This window comes from Myotis nattereri (genome assembly GCF_964212035.1).
Source record: "Myotis nattereri genome assembly, chromosome: 3".
NCBI classification, from domain to species: Eukaryota; Metazoa; Chordata; class Mammalia; order Chiroptera; family Vespertilionidae; genus Myotis; species Myotis nattereri.
Window position 1 is genome coordinate 195,702,233 of NC_138077.1, and position 24,049 is coordinate 195,726,281.

Consider the following 24,049-nt stretch of genomic DNA (forward strand, 5'->3'; position numbering starts at 1 on the left):
AAAGCTGCCTGCTGCGGCTCAGTAATCACAGCATGCCGTTCTGGACTGTTAAAGGAATATCCTATGATCCCAACAGCAGGCTGAAAGGTAGAGTAATGGTGCCATTAGCCAAAGAGCAAACCAGTAAATGGGGCACCTCGAACATTTCGGTCAGAACCAGCAAGAACTTGGTGATCGGGCTTAGGGAAGGCTGTTCTGGAAGGTTCTGAGAACAAAAGCAGGCAGGTCTTAGAGGCTGAGTGGGAAGTCGATTAGCACCCAGAACCCCAAGCCAAACCTGAGAGGTACTTCCCAGGTCCTGTGCTCACATAGTGCCAAGTGATGGAGAAGCCCCCAAGTCAGCATCAGGTGCAGAAGCTGTCAGTGGGCTCAGGAAGCACCGCTAGTGGGAGTTTCCCGTCTCCCTCTTATCTGTGCCTATAGTGCATCAGCTGAGGGTGTGAAGGGAGAAAAACAAACAACAGTCCTGCATTAAACTCTGTTGCCTTTAATTACCTACCTACACCCCCAAGTTCTTTAATGACTGAGCTTTTCCTGAATCAACTGTAGTTGCACAGAACCCTACAGCTGACTTGGGAAGTGGTCTCTTCACCACTCACATACATCCACAGATTGCTCACTGCTGATTCTGAGGCTGAGACCTGACTGCAGACCACACTAGGCCTGTGGGAGGGAATGGAGGGCTGAGAGGCAGGAGACCCCACCTTATAATACATATAACACATAACGCCTCAGACCAGTTACTTGAGGGTGGGATGGGGAGTGGGCCTTGGTTTCCTCAACTGTCAGACCCCATTCACCACCTAGACTGGGAGCTAAGGGGCTTCCTCACAGGAACAAGAGGGAAACCCCAGAATTTAGGGAAGGATTGTGGACTGTTTTCATGGGAGCAGGAGCCCTTTTCTCCTTGTAATCCTGTCCCTTCAACCACTAGCTTTTCAGTATGGGCCTCCTCTAGAATCCACTTTTAAGATCTCTGATTCAACCCTTTACAGAAATATGTAAAATCTCACCAAACATCACGTTTCAGACTTCTACTTTCTCACCTTCTTTAAACCTATTTGTCAGTTTTTTAAGTAGCCTCCAACAAACTGTTTATGTAAATGGATACTATCCCCACCCCCACCCCCAGCTCCAATCTCATCAAGCTACTTGAAGCTAAATTGAAGGGAATCTTTGTATACAAAGAGTTCCTTAATGATACATTTCATGACTATCCCATGGACTGCTTTGAAGATTGTCCAAATGATTACATTCCACCCCCTTCTCTTTAAAAAAATATTTTTATTGATTTCAGAAACGGAGAGATAGAAACCATCAATGATGAGAATCATTAATCAACTGCCTCCTGCATGCCCCTTACTGGGGATGGAGCCCGCAAGACAGGCATGTGCCCTTGACTGGAATCGAACCTGAAATCCTTCAGTCTGCCAATGTGCCAAATCAGTTAGGGCCCATCGCCTTCTCAGTGGGTGCTAGGGAGGGTCAGATTTTCTGTCTATGGCATGTCCCAGTTGTCACAGGGGGAAGACAGGTGGGGAGGATTGACAAGGCAGGAGCTTGTTCATTAAGGAATTCCACCACTGACCAGCTGATACTTCCTGTGCCAAGTGGGAGGGAATTTTTTTCCTGACAGGTGCTTAGGCATACAACGCCAAGCATACCTTAGAATCAGCTTAGAAATAATTGTTTACTCTCAGAAAGCAGGACAATACCCAGAAGAGCAAGGAACTCAGCTTTCTAGTTTTAGGTGCTTGGGGTTTTTTCTTTCTGTAAAAGCTCAAAACAGGAGAATGTTTTAAAGAATGGTTACAGAATGAGCCCATTTTCAAGAAGGTCCATTTGTCTTTGTCCTCACTTTTCCATAACATAAAACAAACGGAGGGTAAGGGACACCACCATTCCAGAGAATCCAGTCTGGTCCCTGAAACCTTTGAAACCTACGGTCATACCTTGTGAAAAAGGAAATGAGCAATTCCTGGACTAAGGATTGTCTACCTGACAGGAACAAAATAGGTATGTACAAGTCAGAAGCACCTCTGACTCAAACAATATCAAATAGCTGAGTACTTAGCAAATTTATATTGAACCTTCTACTTGGACTGTAAAATATATACTAGATGAAATTTATAGAACAGCAGCTCAGAAAGCCTGTCCAAACATGTTGCCCCTTATTTTCTCAGTAGGAGCTGAATTTTAAAAAGCATTGGCTAATCTAGGTGCTGAGCTCTTATTGCCTTCCCTTTCATCCTTGTTCCTAAGAAGGGTACTAAGAAGCTTAGGCTCACGGAAAGGATCTAAGGAACACTGTGTCTCCCACATCGACCCATATTTATCCAACCTTCACCCCAGGTTCTAGGAACAGTCAATTTCTGGAGAAGAACAAGCTTTAATTTTGCACTATCAATTCTGACTTCACATCCCTTTCAAAGGGAGAATGTCCCAGGATGGTTCAGCTTCCTCCTTAATCAGGGCTAACTCTGGAGTGGCAGAGGCACAGAGGTCAAACACAAACATGGGGAGGAAGGCAAGGCAATGTCTGTCTGAGCAGGCTGAGCCCTTTTCCTCTGCAAAAACAGCAGCCCAGTGATATTTCAGGCTCTCCCAGTGTCAGCCCCCTGACATGCACTATATGTACCTGCAAATCCCAATCAATTTCAACATTTCTTAGCTGCAGGAACACCTTTTTCAACACTGTAATTTACCCTCAAAAGAATAGGGAGCATGCACCCCCGCCTCCCCAGCACCACATTCTACTAACTGCCACCCCCTCCTATACCCCACTAACCTACCTACGCAAAGGAGGAAGGAACCCTCCTTCAAAGCCTGCAACAGACGGTCACAGTACATATGCCACTGACAAGAACTTTTATTTCTTTTTAATGACATTAAACACAACTGCTACAAGGGAAAAACCATGATAAAGAGGAAGCACCAAACTTGTTTCATAACTGATCCTGACAAAAACTCAAAGCAGGACCTGCATTAGATGCAAAATTGCAGGTTATTTCCGGCTCTTTACCTCTAAGTAAACTACATAAACACATTTTTACTCTGCTTCATCAATACCCCTGTGGTGAGAATGTCATCCTGGCTGAAGAAAGGTAGGTAGGCAGTTAAATGTATGTTAACATAGATGTGCATCTTTAAAAACATTAAAACTCCAGATTTTACCCACCAGCTTCTTTAAGGCGGGCATGCCTAATAATGAGTTTTCTTTGGCTGTTTTTTTCTCCTTGAAGAATATTATGTTAACTGCTAGAGAACAGTTCTCTCCTCCTCCAGTCCAAAAGATTTAATTAAGCTGCTAAAGCTTTGGAAAAACAGAATTATTTGAGCAAAGAGGAAATGTGATTGTCACATTTTATAGTTAACCTGTCACTCATATGATTTGGCAAAGGCGATGCTCCCATTACAGATTCAGGCTTAAACCCTTTTGTAGCAGGAAGGTAGGAACATGAGTCCTAGATTTTGGCCTAAGCAAAACACTGTCTCTTCAGAACTTGGGTTATCTACGGGGCCCTAGGCAGTTGCAATGCTAGTTATTCCAGCTATGATTAATTTTAGCTATACTGTGGTTCCAAAGGTAGATTTTTACTTGTCTCATTCTATCAACCTAATTTAAGAAAACCTGGAGAAGTGACTGACATATTAAATGATAACTGAAAAAATAGATTTGACTCTTGCCTTTGCACGTAACTTTTTAGCATTTTGGTCTCGGAATTAAACCAAATGTCCAAGGAAAAGAGAATCCTTAACCAGATAAAAACAATAAATACTTAAGGATATCCATCTAAAGTTATTGGTGGCATGAATGACCAAGCTTTTCCCAAGTCAGTTTCTAAAGCAGGGAAGGATGTTTAAGATGGGTTACTCACAAAGATGGGCTGATGAAACAACAAAACCAGAGAGAGGCAGCTAGCCAGTATCACAGGCTGTGCTACAGCAACTATGTACAGCTTTCACAGAGAGTGAGCAACAGCATGAATACTGGACTGCAAAATCTCCCGAAAGATGTCTAGAGCTGTCTTTAAAGAAAGAATTGCAAACTCCTAAGGCATCCATCAAAAGGGCTGCAGTCTGTCAACTTGGGTTAGAAAACCAAACCTTAAGATCAGGTAATGTTTTTGTGCACAGGCTTAATCACAACTATATTAGACCCATGTTAGCAGTTTTGTGAAACTGTGCATCAGAGGTTCGACCAAATGAGATGATAACATCCAGGGTCTAAAGGCACCTCTTGTTGACTAATAACGGAGACAAAAGAGTGCCTCTCCAACGTTTCTCCCACAGAATGGAAGCTCACTAGCACATGATCTCATCCTTAAAGTCTGGGTTCAGCAGATGAAACTGAAGCCTCAATAGCATTGACTTTTTGGACTGTCCTGGAGTGGAGACCCTGTGTGAGCAGCTCTTCAGTAAATACAGTAGGGACACTGTTCTTAAGAGGCACATCCATGTCTAACAGGAATTTATCAGTCGAACCCTAGAGAGCACAGTGGTCACTGGGTAAAAAAAAAGGCAAATCCTTGAAAAAAGGCAGAGAAGACAGCTACAAGACCACAAATCAACATGGGTTATTCAGTCAGCAGTCTTCTGTCAAAGTTAAGATGTATACGATTTGCAAACACTACTATGCAAAGTAAGTTTGATAAAGGGTGAAATAAAAGCCAAAAATAAAGGCAGATAGTAGATACAAAAAGGAGAGAAGATTTATACTTTTAATTTGTCCTTTCAACAGGACATCTATCCTATTTCAAACATTTTGGATTACCAACTTTAAAATTTTGACAGGTATTTAGAGATTCAAATAAAAAATTAAGAGGGGTATTAAAAGTTACTTGTATCCATTTATAAGTCATGAGCAATTAACACTGGCTTGCAGCCTGATAAAGAATCTCTACCTTACAGAAGATTAAACGATTATTTCTCTTGGGCACCAGTAGATTTCACTTCTGCATAAAGATGGGTGTTTAGTTTGAGCCTGGGTGTTTTGGCTTAATGTTGGCTTTCAGGAGGTGGCCACCTTCAATTTAAAGAAACAAATAAAAACTGTATCATCTTAACACTGCTTAAACACACGCACGCACACACGCACGCCTGAAGGATTTTATACAAAAAATTTCAAGTCGGCAATGGGCACTTCCAAAAGGCAAAAAGTTCTTTAAATAAAAGTCTTGTGAAAAATAAAATTCAAAATCTGCCAAGCACAAAACAGCAGAAGATGAGATGTTGCACTGGACAGGACCTGGACAGGGACCTTCACTGCTAATGGGGTGAGACACAGGGACTGTACTGGATATCTTAGAGACTCTGGAACCGCTGGTGGCTTCGCTTGTTCCTGTCAACCCACTGAGTCAGACTGTATCTTTCCAGAGGTTTCTGTCGGAACCGGGCATAGTTTCTGTCAAGAGAGAAAATAAAAACAGAAAAGATGATGGTTTCAGCTGGTATGGCTCTTTGTATACAACTATTTTAAGAATATCATTACTTTAAGAAATCAAATTTCAATTCTCAAAATTTTAGAAATTTTATACAAAAGTCACATTATAATTGCTATTTCCTTCCAAATTCCAAAGCCACCTAATTCCCAGACAGGTATTATGTGGTAACAAATGTCCCAAGAAAACCTAATGTTCAATGTTTAATAATGACTAAGTAGGAAAAAAAATACTTTCCCCTCTAGAAACATTTAGAACAGGATCTACAATTCATTCTTGCATCAGAGCTCTACTTCCAACAGGACCTGTCTGACACAGCTCAAGGTTGCTCAGGACACAGCAGTTAAAATTAGAATAAAATTCCCAGAGAAGGTAAGTCATCATGTGAGCATCACACTGCAAGTTTAGAGACTGAACAATTAATAGCACAGACTTAGAGTTTCTTGAGTCTCCTTTAGTCATGTGCTGGGCTGGGGTTCTTAAGAGGACCCATTGAGATCATCTGAGCCCACTCTCAACTCCAGCTGTTCCTAATAACCCACCTGGGAAACATTTTAAAGATATAGATTCTTGGCCCCTTCCTCACCCCCAGACTTAATGATTTAGAATCCCTATAATCAGAGCCCGGACATCTCCATAGATGATTATGAGGAACAGCCATGGTTGAAAATAATTATAATAATACCTGACATTTACCTAGCCCTATCCACAAGCACTTGAATTCTTTGAACACCTCATCTCATTTAATGCTAATGACAATCCTATGAGAAAAGCACTCTCATTAACAACTTGTACACGTAAGGAAACTTGATCCTCAGGTTAACTAACTTGCTCAAGGTTATACAGTGGAGTAAGCAGAAGAGCCTGGATTTGAATTCACACCAGAATTTATCTAATAGCCAATACGCTACATTGTTTTTCTGACAACTACAGAGGAAACAATGAGTGTAAAGGCTGAAGTATGGGAATGTCTGCATACTTGAAAAACAGCAAGGAAGCCAGTGACTAGAGCAGAATGAATAAAGCACTGAGGCTGATGAGCTGTCAGACTAGGCCATGATCCTTATAGGAGATGTAGGGGATCGTCAAGATGAGAAGATGAGAAATCAAAAACCACTTGAAAATCCTGAGCAAAGAAGAGAATCTAACTTATGACTAATGCTTTGAAAGAATCTCTTTGGCTGCTGAGCTAAGAACAGTTGACGGGCAAAGGCAGAAACAGGAGATGATTTAGATTTGCAATAATCCAGGTGAAAATGATGCAAAATGATCAGGTTTTGGATATATTTTGTATGTGGTGCTTATAAAATTTGCTAATGGATTAAATATATGGAAAGAGAGAAAGGAGTCAAAAATGATTCTAAGGTTTCTGGGTAGCCGATCAAAGTAACTGACTAAATCTATAAAATAACACTGCATCAAGAATCCATAAGATTTCTGCCAAAACCGGTTTGGCTCAGTGGATAGAGCGTCGGCCTGCGGACTGAAGGGTCCCAGGTTCGATTCCGGTCAAGGGCATGTACCTGGTTTGCAGGCATATCCCCAGTAGGAGATGTGCAGGAGGCAGCTGATCGATGTTTCTCTCTCATCGATGTTTCTAACTCTCTATCTCTCTCCCTTCCACTCTGTAAAAAAAAAAAAAAAAAGAATCCATAAGATTTCAGCACTAGAAAGGCCCTTTGAACTCTGGCTGGAGTGGCTCAGTTGGTTGAGCATTGTTCCGTGCACCAAAGGGTCACTGGTTCCATTCCCGGTCAGGACACATGCCCAGGTTGCAGGCTCAATCCCCAGTAGGGGGTTACAGGAGGAAGCTGACTGATGTTTCTCTCTCATATTGATATTTCTTTCTCTCTCTCTCTGTCTCTCTCTCTAAAACCAATAAAAATATTTTTTAAAAGTCCAACATAATTAGTCCAACATATTAATTTTACAGATGCAAGAACCAGAGAAGTAAAAGTGATTAGATAAAAATCATATAGATGAAAAACTGCAAAGCTAGTATTAGAACCCAGGTTTCCTGAATGTCAGTCCAGTTCTTATTCCATTATACTGTATTCCTCTCTTTCCACCTCTGATTTTAAACAATTATAACCTCAACTTCCCACCACATTCCTCCTATAGCCAAATTCTACCCTCTTCCTCCTCCTTTTAATCACCCACTCACCGAATGGTGAGGTCCGAAGGATGCGGATGGTTATGCATATGATGAACTTGATCCATCAAAGAACACAGTTCCACCAAGGCACCTGCAATACAGAGAGATCAGTGGTTAAAAAGCAGCTCAGTGAACTATCATGTCAGCCTAGGTCAAAGCTTTCAGAGAAAGAGAAAACAAGCACTGGTCCTAATACTATCTATTTCTGATCATCACAAGCAGTCAGCACAAAAACTACAAGCCAGAGAGGGGAACTTGCTCTTGGGTGATGATGATGAAACAATAAGACAGCTACCATTCATTCATTCAACATTTATTAGCTCCTACAATGTGTGAGGAACTTTACTGTCCCCTAGAATATTGTGGTATATAAGAGACTGCATCTGCCCTAGGTGATTCCAAAATTTGTGATATGCGCAGTGACACACAGAGACTGGGGTATGGGGATTAGAGAAAGTCCCCTCCAAGGGAAGTAAACTATAAGCAGGGATCTGAAGACATAAGAAGCTGGTGAGATAAAGAAGGATAGGAGGTGCGGGTGTCCAAGAGAAATAGCTAATACAAAGGCCTAGAACACAAGTTAACAAAATACATTCAAGAAACAAGAGAAGTTGAGAATGGAAGAGGGGTGGGGGCTTTTTGCTTGACTAGAAAAATTGCTGGAGGCAATTTCTCAAACACCTACCTGGCAGTCTGGCAAGGTGCTAGTAAGCACTTTACACATTACCTTAATTCTAAAAAAAAAAATATCTTATATGGAGAGAGATGTTATTAACATCATTTTAGAGATGAAAAACTATAGCTCAGGAAAGTATACTTGCTTTAAGTGCTTATTAAATTGGACTCAAAACAACCTGCTTTGAGTTCAGCTTTTGCCACTATTTGGTGATACTAATTTTGCACTTAAGGGTTGAGACTTAGGCTGAAGCTCACAAGAGAATTATGGTTTGAGAAAACAAAATAACTTCTCTAGACCAGTGGCTCTCAAATTTTAACATGCATCATAATCAGTTGGAGGTATTATAAAACAGATTGCTGGGTTCCAACCCCAGAGCTTCTGATTCTGTAGGTTGGAGTGGGAAGTGAGATTTTGCATTTCTAATAAATGCCCAAGCGATGCTGATGCTGATGCTGCTGGTCTGGGAATTACTCTTTGAAAACCACTGCCCTAGACAGCGGAGATCTTCCTTTTAGCTAGTTTACATACTTCTCATTATCTTATCTACTATGTTCTCAGGAACCAAGAGCACTCTAACTAAGGTACAGACCATCTTTTCAAGTTCAGGTAAAAAATATTTACGACCAATTTATTCAAAGCCTCAAGGAGCCGACCTTTGTAAAAAAGGTATATAAACTTTGAAGTTAAGCAGATAAATTTCCAATCCAGTCACTAACTAGTTCTTGACCCTGGGCAAATCATTTCATTTCTTTCTTTCTTTCTTTTATTGATTTTTTAAAAAAATATATTTTATTGATTTTTTATAGAGAGGAAGGGAGAGAGTGGGAAGCATTGATGAGAGAGAAACATTGACCAGCTGCCTCCTGCACACCCCCCACTGGGGATGTGACCGCAACCAAGGTACATGCCCTTGACTGGAATCGAACCCAGGACCCCCCAGTCCACAGGCGACGCTCTATCCACTGAGCTAAACCGGTCAGGGCCATTTCTTCTAGTCCCACTTTACTCATTAAGGCACTGTGGGGGACAGTAATATTTAGCTTGGAGTATTAGGAACATCTATAATAATGAAAGTGTAATATGCTAATTAGACTGGACATTCTTCCGGATGAAGCCGGGGCTGTGAGGGAAGCCCGGGTCCCGGATGCCAGAGGGAAGCCGGTGCTGGCAGCTGAGGGAAGAAAGGCCTACTCTTGCACAAATTTCATGCATCGGGCCTCTACTAGTACATAAAAGACATAGCAAACTGCCTGGCATACAGCCCATGTACAGTAAGTAGTAGCTATTATTATGATGTTACAGCCTCAGGCCTGTTAGTTTGCAATGAGTCTTCAAATCCTATGACAATCAATCACCTATTTGTAAGGAAAAATGCTTATTAAATGGATAAGTCTACATATAAACTATGACACTCAGCAGCACTCAGCAGATATTCTCTCTCTAACCATAATGAGATAATACTTTTCAGGAAGTATTTATAGATTCATTGCATTAAAAGTTTCTGTGCAGTAAAATAAAAAAGCACAACCAAGGATAAAAGAAGACAACTGACAAAATGAAAATATATATGAAATATATTTGGCAAATGTTTAATATCCTTTTTCTACAACGGTAAGTCTCATATAAAACAAAAAAATAGGTCAAGGACATGAATAGGCAATTCATATAATATGTGATCAAGGAACATAATGAAAAAATGTTCGGTCTCACTAATATGGAAATAAAAAATATTAATCTCACTTGATAAAGAAATATAAATCAGGAATAAATTTCCCCTTTAAGAAAGTAATTTCTTCCTTTTTTTTTTTTTAAATATATTTTATTGATTTTTTACAGAGAGGAAGGGAGAGAGACAGAGAGTTAGAAACATTGATGAGAGAGAAACATCGATCAGCTGCCTCCTGCACATCTCCCACTGGGGATGTGCCCGCAACCCAGGTACATGCCCTTGACCGGAATCGAACCTGGGACCTTTCAGTCCGCAGGCTGACGCTCTATCCACTGAGCCAAACTGGTTTCGGCAAGAAAGTAATTTCTAGTTAGAAAATCCCTTGCCTATAGATTTGTCCAGCTAAAATCAAAGGTCTTGATTCTAAACTGCCCCTTTCCTATACCCTACTTTCACATCACTAGCACCCCATTCCCTCTAGCTCCCAAAAAGGATGTTGCAATGAGGGGAAATCAGCTTAGTAAGAATTTCAAACTAAAATCTTCCTGCCAAAGCATCATCAAAGAAGGGCTGGCGAGATATGCAATTTTGGTGTCCAACCTCAAAATGAAACAAGACTATCTATAGACCATGTCCTTCAGTTCACTTATCTCTAGAAAATTGTCTTGATGATGGAAACTAAAGATATACTATAAACCTCCTACCAAGAAACCTATTTATTTTAAACTAAAAGAAAAAAAAGACTGATCGATGAGGCCCAAGGAGGCTTCATGTATTCAACTGCTAGGCATCATAATCTAGCAGCAGCACTTACCATATATTAGGCAATATCCTATGTGTTTTATATATACTAGTTCACTTATTTCTTACTAAAAGCCTGATGCATGAAATTCGTGCAAGGGGCTCAGCCCCGCGGCTGCTCTACGGCTGCCTCGGCCCCGGCCCCTGCTGTGGTGGCTTCATCCAGAAGGACATCTGGTCTAATTAGCATATTATGCTTTTATTATTATAGATAACAATCATATGTGGTGTTTCCCCCATTTTACAGATGAAGAAACAGGCACAGAGAAGCAATTTGTCCAAGGTTACATAGCTAGTGACAGAGCCCAAATTCCAAAAATACCATGGGTTGAGTTTCCTAAAAAATTTTTCTGGGACTGACATTTTGTAGTGGGGATGAGAAAGCAAGAAACATAACACAGTATGTCTCTTGTATGCCCAGTTGGCACATGGCACAGCACTGTGTAAACAAGGGCTCAATAATTAGGGCTCAGCTAAACTCAAAAAATTTAAGTTTTCATTAGCACTAAGAACTTACTGATGGACTATGGTAACCTTTACTATTAATAAGACTTAATGATCACCATTGCAACAAAAACAATAAGATATTTAGGAATAAACTTAACCAAGGAGGTAAAAGACCTGTACTCTGAAAACTATAGGACATTGAAAAAAGAGACAGAGAAAGACATAATTAAGTGGAAGAATACACCATGTTCATGAATTGATAGACTCAACATCATTAAAATGTCCATACTACCCAAAGCAATCTATAGATTCAATGCAATCCCTATTAAAATACCAACGGCATATTTCACAGATCTACAACAAACACTCCAAAAATGTACATGGAACCAAAAAAGACTCCGAATAGCTGCAGCAATCTTGAGAAAGAACAACAAAGTTGGAGGAATCACCAGATATCAAGTTATACTACAAAGCCACTGTGCTCAAAACAGCCTGGTACTGGCATAAGAACATTGCTAGCTTTTTTTTTTTTTTTTTTTAATATATTTTATTGATTTTTTACAGAGAGGAAGGGAGAGAGAGAGTTAGAAACATCGATGAGAGAGAAACATCGATCAGCCGCCTCCTGCGCACACCCCACAGGGGATTTGCCCGCAACCCAGGTACATGCCCTTGACCGGAATCGAACCTGGGACCCTTCAGTCCACAGGCCAACGCTCTATCCACTGAGCCAAACCGGTTTCGGCAGAACATTGCTAGCTTTACCCAGTGGCCAGATAAGTTTCTACTGAACAAGTACAAAAAAAAGTTTTACAAAGTATGATACTTTAAAAAGATATTAGCTTGGCCCTAGCCGATTTGGCTCAGTGGATAGAGCATCAGCCTGCGGACTGAAGGATCCCAGGTTCGATTCCTGTCAAGGGTACATGCCTGGACATGCAGGCTCAATCCCCAGTAGCGGGCATGCAGGAGGCAGCCAATCAATGATTCTCTCTCATCATTGTTGTTTCTATCTCTCCCTCTCCCTTCCTCTCTAAAATCAATAAAAGTATATATTAAAATAAAGATATTAGCTTATAAGAACGTGTAATAGATAACTTCAAAATGCAATGGGTATTTAATTTTAAGGCGTGCCTTTAACATTTACGTAAAACACTGTGTAATATGAAAACATGAGAATGCTCGTGATCCACCCACAATGTGTTAACAAAAGGAAGACAAACAATCCAATTAAAAAATGAGTAAAGTACCTAAATAGGCACGTCTCCAAAATGGACATACAGAAAGCCAAGAGACATATGAAAAAATGCTCAAAGTCACTAATCATCCGAGAGATACAAATCAAAATGACAATGAGATACCACCTCACACCTGTCAGAATGACTACCATCAACAAATCAACCAACCGACAAGTGTTGTCAAGGTTGTGGAGAAAAAGGAACCCTAGTGCACTGCTGGTGGGAATGCAGACTGGTGCGGCCACTGTGGAAAACAGTATGGAGTTTCCTCAAAAAGTTAAAAATGAAACTACCATGTGACCCAGTCATCCCACTTCTAGGAATATATCCTAAGAAACCTGAAACATTCATCAGAAAGAATATATGCACCCCTATGTTCATATCAGCACAATTTACAATAGATAAGACTTGGAAACGGCCTAAGTGCCCATCAGCAGATGAGTGGATTAAAAACCTGTGGTATATCCACACAATGGAGTTCTACACTGCTGTAAAAAAGAAGGAACTCTTACCATTTGCAACAGTATGGAAGGACCTGGAGAGCATTATGCGAAATAAGTCAGTCGGAGAAAGATAATCTCACTCATTTGTGGAATATAATGAACAACATAAATTGATGAACAAAAATAGATCCAGAGACATAGAAGCATCCAACAGACTGGCCAACCTCAGAGGGAAGGCAGGGGGGAGGTGGGGAAGAGATCAACCAAAGGACTTATATCCATGCATATAAGCAAAACCCATGGACACAGACAGTAGGAGTGAAGGCATATGTTGGGGGGTGGGAATGGCTGGGGAGAGGTCAATGGGGGAAAAAGGAGACATGTAATACTTTAAACAATAAAGAATTTAAATTAAAAAAAAAAAGATACATATCATATGATCTCACTCATATGTGGAATCTAATGAACCAAAACTGAAGATCAAAAAAAGACCCAGCATCATAGAAGCATGAACAGACTGTTGAATCTCAGAGGGAAGGTAGGGGAGGGTGGGTGGGAAGAGATCAACCAATGAACTTGTATGCATATCTGAATAACCCATGGACACAGACAATGGGGTAGTGAGGGCCTGGGGGCAGGGGGAGGACAGGAGCGGGCTAGAAGAGGTTAATGGGGGAAAAAGGAGGACCTATGTAATACTTTCTTTTTTTTTTTTAATATATTTTATTGATTTTTTACAGAGAGGAAGGGAGAGGGATAGAGAGTTAGAAACATCGATGAGAGAGAAACATCGATCAGCTGCCTCCTGCACGCCCCCCACTGGGGATGTGCCCGCAACCAAGGTACATGCCCTTGACCGGAATCGAACCCGGGACCCTTCAGTCCGCAGGCCGATGCTCTATCCACTGAGCCAAACCGGTCAGGGCAATACTTTCAACAATAAAGATTAAAAAAACAAAACAAAAAAACCCGGCAAAATAAATAAATAAAAGGAAAGTTTGTGAAGTAAAAAAAAAAAAAAAAAATAAGACCAGCTCAAAGCTTCAATCTCTTCTTCCTCCAAATTTAGACATGCTAACAAGAATGGAAACATTTTTGTTTCAAATTCTGAATTTTCTCTTCCCTTCAGTCTCTTAACAGATGGGCTTTCTTGGACTAACAATTAGTACCATGAGTTTATTTTAAGTTGTGGCTAAAAGACGGTGAAGGCTATCTTTTGTTTTGTGGCTAAGGAGGAAATTCACCTAAGAATGAAATAAGGAGGGAAAAAACCTCAACATTTCAGGAATGAGATCAGCAATTCATCTAAACCTTAATCTATAAATATGTAGCTGACTGGTTTGGGGGGAAATCCAGTCTAGTAACTGTCCTTAATAAGTTAAAAGTGAGTCAATTGTTAGAGGAGAAGGAATGATAATGCTGAGTACTTGCTATGCAAATGACCCTTCTGACAGGTTTTATATGGCACCACATGACCCTACTCAATCAAGTGTGGCACATGATCCAAGAACAGGATTCTCTCAGCTGACTAATAATTTATAAGCTGGCCTGGCTTATAAATCAGATACTCTCTTTGTAATGTGAATGTGAGCTTTGGCAATGAGAACAAGAGAGAAGAGTACACGAGGCAGGGATCGAGGGAACAGAACTTAAGACAGCTAACAGAGAGCAGAAGCACTAAATCAGCAGGGAAAACCTATGTAGGGAACAAAGATACCATTTCTGAGGGAGTCTGGCTCTATGGCTGATTTTTTTTAATATGAGGCCTGGCTATGTTGTTGAGCATTTAATAATCTTCATTTTCTCCTGTAAATCCTTAAACTCAGTTACTTAAAGGCATTCACAATGTCTCCATGCCATGCAATAAAAAAAATACCAAGAATGAAGAGGGAACGAAAGAAAAAAAAAGTGCTATAGGGGTGTGGGCTACTGCTTTTTTCTTCTTCTTTTTTTAAAAAAAATGTTTTCAGCTCAGCCATCATGGCTCAGTGTTTGAATGTCAACCTATGAACCAAGAGGTCACTGGTTTGATTCCCAGTCACGGCACATGCCCGGTTGTGAGCTCGATCTCCAGTTGGGACAGCGCAGGAGGCAGTCAATCAATGATTCTCTCATCATTGACATTTCTATCTCTCCCTCTCCCTCCCTCTCTGAAATCAATAAAAATGTTTTTTTTTTAAAAAAAGACTTTATTGACATGAAAAAATCAAGATGTTTTAAAAATCAAATACTTTTTCATTGATTTTAGAGAAAGAGGGAGAAGAAGAGAGAGAAACAATGATGTGAGAAAGAAACATCAATCAGTTGCCTCCCATATGCACCCTGACCAGGGATGAACACAAAATCTGGGTAGGTCCCAACGAGGAATCGAACTGACGATCTTTTGGTGCATGGGGCGATGCTCAACCAATTGAGCAACACCAGCCAAGGCTAGGCTACTGGTTTTATGAATAGACTAGAGGCCCAGTGCATGAAATCCGTGCATTGGGGGGGGGGGGCCCTCACCCAGCCTGCACCCTCTCCAATCTGGGACCCCTCAGGTGATGTCCAACTGCTGGTCAGACATTCCTCTCACAATCCAGGACTGCTGGCTCCTAACCACTCACCTGCCTGATTGCCCCTAACCACTTCTGTCTGCCAGCCTGATCACCCCCTAACCACTCCCCTGCCAGCCTGATTAACACCTAACTGCTCTCCTGCCAGCCCAATCGCCCCCAACTGCCCTCCCCTGCTGGCCTGATCTCACCCCCAACTGCCCTCCTCTGCCAGCCTGGTCAACCCAACTGCCCTCTCCTGCTGGCCTGGTCGCCCCCAACTGCCCTCCCCTGCAAACCTGGTCCCCTGAACTGCCCTCCCCGCCAGCCTGATGGCCCCCAACTGCCCTCCCCTGCAGGCCTGGTCCCCCCCACCTGCCCCCTCTGCTTGTCAATTTGGTTCTGGTTGGTCAGTTTCTATGCCAGTCAGCATCAAAAGCTCCACCTCCTAGGCAGCCATTGGATCCTCACACTTCACCCAGATTTGGTTCTGATTGGTCGGTTTCTTTGCCAGTCAGTGTCTCTGGGCCTATCAATCAACGGGGCCTGATCAGAAAGACAGGGCTGATCAGCAGCCCCAATGGAGGCCTAGAGAGAAATGGGAGCCCAGCTGTGGGAGAGAAAGAGAGAGGCAAGCTGCCACAGAGGCTACAGATCAGACCCTGCTTCTCTCTTCAGGCCTCTCTCTGGGCCTGATTTGCAGCCCCTCAGCAGTCAGTGCTGGGTCACCACGGCAACCCAGCGCTGACTATAGGACTGACTTCCGGTTAGTCAAGCCTCTGGTCATGACGGACCCAGGGTTTTTATATATTAGGATTAATAAAATGAAAATAAAAAGGAAAAAAGATTAAATAGAAAGCAATAATGCAAACGTGTTGCCTATAGGTCAATAACACAGCACTGATCTAGCACAAATCTTGACTGATTTGTAGTCAAGGCAAAAAGCAACCGAAATGTCCACTGAAGGATGAATGGGAAAAAAAATGTGTGGGATATACATAGAATGGAATACTATCTTATATAATAAAGAGCTAATATGCTAATTAGACCAAACAGCAGAACAACCCTCTGGACGAAGCTGGGGCTTCAAGGGCCAAGCCCCTTGCACGAATTTCGTGCATCGGGCCTCTAGTTCTGCCATAAAATGGAAGGAAATTTTGGTACATGCTACATCACGGATGAACCTTGAGGACATTACGCCAAGTGAAATAAGTCATTCATAAAAAGACAAATACTGTATGATCCTATTTATATGAGGTAACTAGAGTAGTCAAATTAATAGAAACAAGGTAGAATAGTGGTTATTAGGGACTCTTTAGGAGGGAGGGAAGCCTGGTTGTTTTTTAATGAGTAGGGAGTTTGAGATTTGCATGATAAAAAGTCCTAGATGTTTCACAACAATGTGAATAAACATAACACTACTGAACTGTATACTTAAAATAATAAATGTTGTTTTCTTATCACAATTTAAAAAAAAGAGTAATGGGGTTATGTCAGAAGACACCAGAGCCCACTTGAAGGAGTTCCTATTGGTCAAATCTGGGACAAATAATAAAATGCACTGGTTATAACACATTGTTTTTTTAAAAATCCATAAGGGGTTCTATGCAATGTGGGCCTTTCGGTGGCGACAGCAATGAAGAGCAGTAGCCATGGCTCTGCGCCACTCCATGTCCATGAGCCTGAAAAAAGCCACACGGTAACCAAGAACATGAACAAGGCGAGGCACAGCTGCAGCCAGGAGTACCTTACCAAGCACACCAAGTTCATGTGGGCCATGATCTGAGGGGTGTGTGGCTTTGCCCTCTAACAATCCACCATGAAGCTGCTCAAGTTCTCCATGGACAAATAGACCCTGAAGTTGGGTGGGGACACACAACTGGGCCAAAAAGAAGAGAGAGGAGCTCAGCAACCTCCTTATAGTAATGAGGAAGGCAACAGTCAAGGACTGATTCCCATCCCCTCTGTATATAATAAAACCTTTTCAAAAACAAATAATAAATCCATGAGGTAAAGGTGATACTAAAAAGTCTATATAGAAGAATGCCAGCTAACAAATTGTAGAAAAATGATATATTTAGAAAATGAATATTTTCTATCCAATTCTCTGTGTAGTGGCTGATTCAGGCAAGGATCATCAATGAATGCTCAAACCTTTGGTGAATAATTGTGGAACAGAAGATTTGAATGGTACCAAAGCACACTCCACAGATGATTTACTAATTACAAAGGGAATAATGTACCTTACAATGGAGAAATGTTTCAATTAACACTTTAACAAAGCGATTAAACTTAACATCACTATTAGTGGAAATACCTGTCATTAGGTGGTACCTCCTAATTTGATACAGGATAAATACACAACAGTACCTGTGAATTATTCCAGCCAAAAAAATTCTAAATCTCACCCTAACCAGTTTGGCTCAATGGATAGAGCGTCTGCCTGCTGACTCAAGGGTCCCAAGTTTGATTCCAGTCAAGGACATGTACCTTGGTTGCGGGCACATACCCAGTAGGGAGTGTGCAGGAGGCAGCTGATCAATGTTTCTCTCTCATAGATGTTTCTAATTCTCTATCCCTCTCCCTTCCTCTCTGTAAAAAATCAATAAAATATATTTTTAAAAAAACAACACAAAAAAAACCTTTCCTTGCCTTAAAAAAAAATTCTTAATCTGAATCTAATCCATAGACCCAACTTCCAGTTTACAGTAAATATAGGGTATGGATGACCAAGTTAAATGACACCAAAAAAGGGAAACAAACACAATTCAAAATGTGGGGCAATCTACAAAACAAGTGACCTGGCCTGGCTGGTGCAGCTCAGTGGTTGAGCATTGACCTATGAACCAGGAGGTCACAGTTCAATTCTGGGTCAAGCACATGCTTGGGTTGCGGGCTTGATCCCCACTAGAAGGCGTGCAGGAGGTGGCTGATCAATGATTCTCTCCCATCACTGATGTTTGTCTCTCTCTCCCTCTCCCTTCTTCTCTTTAATAAAAAAATATATTTTTTTAAAAAGGTGACCTGGCTTAAGAGAGACTAAGGAGAGAGACACAGGCACATCTTGGTGCATGGCACCAGTCCTCGCTGATGTTTGTGGTGAATACCAATGTGCCCCATGCCTCGGTGCCAGACGGGCTCCTCTCTGAGCTCACCTAGCAGCTGGCTCAGGCAACCAGCAAGCCTGCCCAGTATATTGCAGTGCACATGGTTCTGGACAACAGTTAAACCTTAATTAGATCCCGTTTTAATAATTTACAAGAGGTGTTTTGGAAAAACAAGGAAATTGGAATATAGTATAAATATTAGATGATTTTAAGAAATTATGATTAATTTTGTTCTCTTTGGAGGGATGCTTTTGGTCTTACTTGCAAAAGGGAAGTTTTTCTTTTGCTGTAGTTGTCTTCTTTGCAGAATATTAGTGTGTGCAAGTTTGTGAGCAAATGAAATATATAGGTTCAAGACATTAATTTTGATTTTCACATTTTATATCTATGCCAGATCTGTATTTCATATAAATTATTTACTTTAAATGGATGTAGTAAATTCACAGCTCTCAGCTTGACCTTTGCAATAAATGACTCAAAAAAAATTATGATTAAATATAAATCGCCAATAAACCTAAGAAAAATGTTTAAGCTAAGTATTAAAACAAAATTTATTGAAATTTACCTATCAAATTGGTGACAGTAAAATAAAATACAATTGGGGAGGGCAGGACAATCTGGTAACATGCATCAAAAGTTTTAAAAAATGTTTATGCACTTTACCCAGCAATTCCACTTCTATGCATTCGTCCTATAGATATAAGAGCTGTACATAAACATTTCTTGACCAGAATGTTCACTGCAGCATTGCTAATGAAAATAAACACAACCTAATTACCCAAGATGGAATAACAAGTTATACTTTGTAATCATTAAAAATCTTAATTTGAGATATTTAACAGGCAAAGATCCTTAAAATATATTACGTAAATGGAAGAGAGCAGTTATTTTTTGTGATCCCAGAGGGCAGGGCTAGGAACTACCACTGGAAATTACAGAAAGGCAGAGTTTGGCTCAATGTAAGGAATAACTTTCTAACAATTTCCTAATCAATGAACGGACTGTTTCATGAGGTAATGAGTTTTGCATTATTAGAACTCTAAGCAAAGGCTGAATGGTTACTTGGCAAAGATACAGAAAACAGAATTATGTGTTAGGAGATTAAAGAGAAGATCTTAATGATCCTTTTCTACTCTAAGAACTTATTTCATACAAAGTTTTCCATTAGCTGGGATTTCATAGTGGTTGGCACTTCTTTGTAGATGCTATTGAAGAACCAGGTGGCACTAAACTAAAGAGAGATTAGACCTACATTACAATAATGGAGTTAAAGAATGAATTATATTATATCCTGTACCAATAATATATACATTATTGATAAAATGAGCCCAACTGGCAAGGCTCAGTGGTTGAGCATCAACCTTTGAACTAGGACAGTGATGGCGAACCTTTTGAGCTCGGCGTGTCAGCATTTTGAAAAACCCTAACTTAACTCTAGTGCCATATCACATATAGAAATTTTTTGATTTTGCAACCATAGTAAAACAAAGATTTATATTTTTGATATTTATTTTATATATTTAAATGCCATTTAATAAAGAAAAATCAACCAAAAAAATGAGTTCGCGTGTCACCTCTGACACGCGTGTCATAGGTTCGCCACCACTGAACTAGGAGGTCAAGGTTCGATTCCTGGTCAGGATACATGCCCAGGCTGTGGGCTTAAACCCTAGTGTGGGGCGTGCAAGAGGCAGCCAATCAATGATTCTCTCTCATCACTGATGTTTCTATTTCTCTCTCCCTCTTCCTTCCTCTCTGAAATCATTAAAAAATATTTTTTTAAAAAAGTAATTTTCACATAAGCTAAATAAGCCTCGTTATTATCCCCATTTTATAAATGAGCAAACGGAGCTTTTACTGGTTCAAAGTCACACAGCCTGTAAGTAATGGTGCTACATATGAACCCAGAAATTAACTTTAGACTAGACTTTATTCCCCCAACTACTAAAATATTCTGCCTTTCCTCTATACCAGATATTCTAGCTGTTTTTCTTTTTAATATACTTTTATTGATTTCAAAGAGGAAGGGAGAGGGAGAGAGAGAAACATCAATGATGAGAATCACTGATTGGCTGCCTCCTGTACACCCTCTACTGGGGATTGAGCCCGCAACCTGAGCATATGCCCTTGACCAGAATGGCACCTGGGACTCTTCAGTCCACAGGGTGACACTCTATCCACTGAACAAAACTGGCTAGGGCTATTCTAGCTGTTTCTTATGGGATATAGATTGTTGTGATAAAATGGGAGAGGGACTGCTGAATCGGGGAAGAGATTAGAAAAGATGCTATAAAATAAGCAGTTGCTTATTGCTTTTCCTGTGAAATTTTTTTTAAATGCCCCAATTAAGAAAGAAAAATGTATAACTGGATATATCAGTGCCAACTATCTAGTATATAAAAGAAAGTAAGTCACCTCATGAAAGAAAAAACAATGTTCAATGCCCTAGCCAGTTTGGCTCAGTGGATAGAACGTTGGCCTGCAGACTGAAGGATCCTGGGTTTGATTCCAGTCAAGGGCTCATGCCTAGGTTGTTGGCTCAATCCCCAGTGGGAGTGTGCAGGAGGGAGCCAATCAATGATTCTCTCTCATCATTGATGTTTCTATCTTTCTCTCCCTCTCCCTTCCTCTCTGAAATCAATAAAAATAGATTTTAAAAAAACAAAAAAGAACAAAACAATGATCAAGCCTCTTCCACAGAGGCTGAATATATAGACAAACTTCTTTTAATCTGCCCCTCCAGTGACTTTGTGTGTGTGTGTCTCTGTGTGTGTGTGTGTGTGTGTGTGTGTGTGTGTGTGCGCGTGCACGCGCGCGCGGAAGTGGCCCTAGTTCCATCAGACCTTTAAAATAGTTCAAGTAAAGGGACCTCACAAACCAAAGGGCTTAGCAATCAGTATGAGTATTTGATTGTTTAATAAACTCTTTGAATAAAAAGTAGAAGGACTTGGCCCTGGCTGGTGTGCTAAATGGTTAGAGCATTGGCCCATGCATCTAAGGGTCGTGGGTTCGATTACTGATCAAGGGTAGGTACCTGGGTTGCAGCTTTGATCCCCGGCCTTGGTTGGGACACGTGCAGGAGGCAACCAATCAATGTCTCTCTCTCACATGGATGTTTCTCCCTCTTCCCCCTCCATTCCTCCCTTCCATTTTCTCTCAAAATCAATGGAAAAAATATCCTCTAGAGCAGTGTTTCAAAGAAACAGAATTTCTGGAGGATGAGGCCCAGAAATCAGGATTTTAAAAAGATTCCCAGGTGATTCTGATGTGCAGCCAAGGTTGAGAACCACTGCTCTAGTGAATATTAACATAAATAAATAAACAAATAAATAAATAAAATAAAATGACCTGGAATAAAAAATTCTTTTGACTGATGTCTTTCACTCATGGCCTTATAAAACAAAAAAAGAAAAACTCACTAATTATTCAAGATTTGTCAAAGATAGGGGAGACTCCCTTTGATCTTTGACCAAAAATTCTTCTAAAACCCTCTATAGTGATCTTAGAGTAACGGAACTAATTATCTTCTCTGTAGAGCCTACCTAGAGCATCCTCCTTCTCCCATCTTCCACTCTCCCCAAACACAAACAGAAGGGTTCTTTCCTGGTGGTATAGTGGTTAGCATAGCTGCCTTCCAGAAGGGTTCTTTCCTTGCTCCTACTGCACTTTATACATAATTATATTAGAGCACTAATCAATATTGCAATGTAATTATCTTTTTCTTCTCTAAGCTATTAATCCCCAGAGGGCTAAGACTCTACCTCACTTTTCTTTAAGTTTACGATCCCTAATCTTCAAAATTAGCACCACTGAAAGTACTCGAGATAGGTTTGCTAAATAGGGAAAGACACAAAAATGACAAAATATGGATCTTCTCTGAGAAGGAATTATTTTGTAAGTATCTAACTTCTGCACCTTCAGGACGGCCCAGTTTCCCTTTAGGAGTTTTTTCCCATCAGCCAATAGTTCAGGATGAATGGGGGTAAAGAAAAAGTCTAGTCATTTTGGTTTGCAAACAGGTTTTAACTAGGGATGACTCAACTTGAAAGGTCAGGAAGGTACTCAGAGTCTTTCAAGAGTTTTTATTCAGATGGCATGATGCAGGATGTAATTTGAAATGCCTGCTTTTTTACGTTTAAATGCTAAAGACAATAGGGAAATAATTCCAAATAAAAATCAATGATTACTAAGCAGTGCCTGGTCATCCACTTCTACTGTTTTTCAGACAAAAAACAAATCCCTGGCAAAAAGGTCTGGTTATACCCCTCAAACATGGGAATGTACTTTTCATGTACTGGTATGAGTCTCTTTGGAGCCCTCGTTAAGGTTAGCTCAGCCACTTTCAGGATTATCTGATTAGGCATCCCCTGAAGTGAAAATTTTGGGGTAAGGAAGTTATCTTTCTCACCAATCTAAGAAAATTAAGTGATATTATACTGGAAAAACAGTGCCATCACATCTGTACATGCCATTTTTGGTTACCATGTTACCTTGGTTAGAATCCACTGAGTCTTTTATATGAGCAAAAACACTCCTGACATAAGTTTGCTTCTTCCGTTCTAGATCTGATTGTGAAAACGTCGAAACATTAGTCCTGGAACAAAGCAAACCAGAAGGAAAAACAGTCCATTAGAATTATGAGTACAGTGTTTTATTGACAGAAGATATATACCGCTGATCAATTAGAACAACTAAATTTCAGAGGCAAAATACTCTAAGACTCAGTGACATAAGATAGTGTTAGTCATACAAAGCTGAAATCAAGTATGGAGCTGAGAGAAAAAAGAAGAGAAGGTTAACAACCTCCTGTTAACAAGCATAGGAAAGTGAAGACAACTTAGTCCCTAGGAAAAAAAGCATTTGTTGAGTAATTCAAGGTTAGTCAGGAAATAGCTAACTTCATAGAACCACAAAAAACTGAATGTGATAAACACAGAAAAGAACCAGCTGGATCTGGCAATTAGAAAATTGGTGACCTTGGCAAGAACAAAGTCTGGCCCTTATTCATACTGATTGCGCTATACTGAGGAGTCTGTAGATGAGAATATTGCCATAGTCAAGTTATTACTGTTCCAAGAAGCCTGACTTATATTCTTTGGTATAATTTCCATTATGAACAATTAACAATGTTTCCCTCAAATTATGCAAACAAAAGAAAAAAAAACAGAAAAGGGACTTTAGCCTTATTTTTAATATTTTAAAATTTCAAAAGCAGAATACCTGTATAATCAAAAATTTTTAAAAATATCATTATAAAGCCCTAACTGGTTTCGCTCAGTGGATAGGTTCGATTCCAGTGAAGAGCATGTACCTTGGTTGCGAGCACATCCCCAGTGGGGAGTGTGCAGGAGGCAGTTGATCGATATTTCTCTCTCATCAATGTTTCTAATTCTCTATCCCTCTCCCTTCCTCTCTGTGAAAAATCAATACAGTATATATTTTTTAAAAATATCATTGTAAGGAAGCCAATGTGACCCAACCTAAAGAACAGCTTTGCTAATTAAAAAGGCCCATGTGGAGACACTGCCATCTCCT

At 40.4% G+C, this 24,049-nt stretch overlaps 1 protein-coding gene across 2 annotated transcripts in view; it reads right to left on the minus strand.

Moving 5' to 3' along the window:
* Positions 1–2,854: 2,854 nt before the first annotated feature.
* The window catches only part of S100PBP (S100P binding protein), a 34,015-nt gene continuing 12,820 nt past the window's right edge, over positions 2,855–24,049 (minus strand). For both annotated transcript variants that reach the window (XM_081086336.1, XM_081086337.1), the window contains exons 5-7: positions 23,005–23,108; positions 7,606–7,687; positions 2,855–5,404 (exon numbers count right to left, since the gene is read on the minus strand). In XM_081086336.1, coding sequence (XP_080942462.1) covers positions 5,305–5,404; positions 7,606–7,687; positions 23,005–23,108 — 286 coding nt within the window. In that variant the 3' untranslated portion in view covers positions 2,855–5,304. The remainder of the gene's footprint in view (positions 5,405–7,605; positions 7,688–23,004; positions 23,109–24,049) is intronic.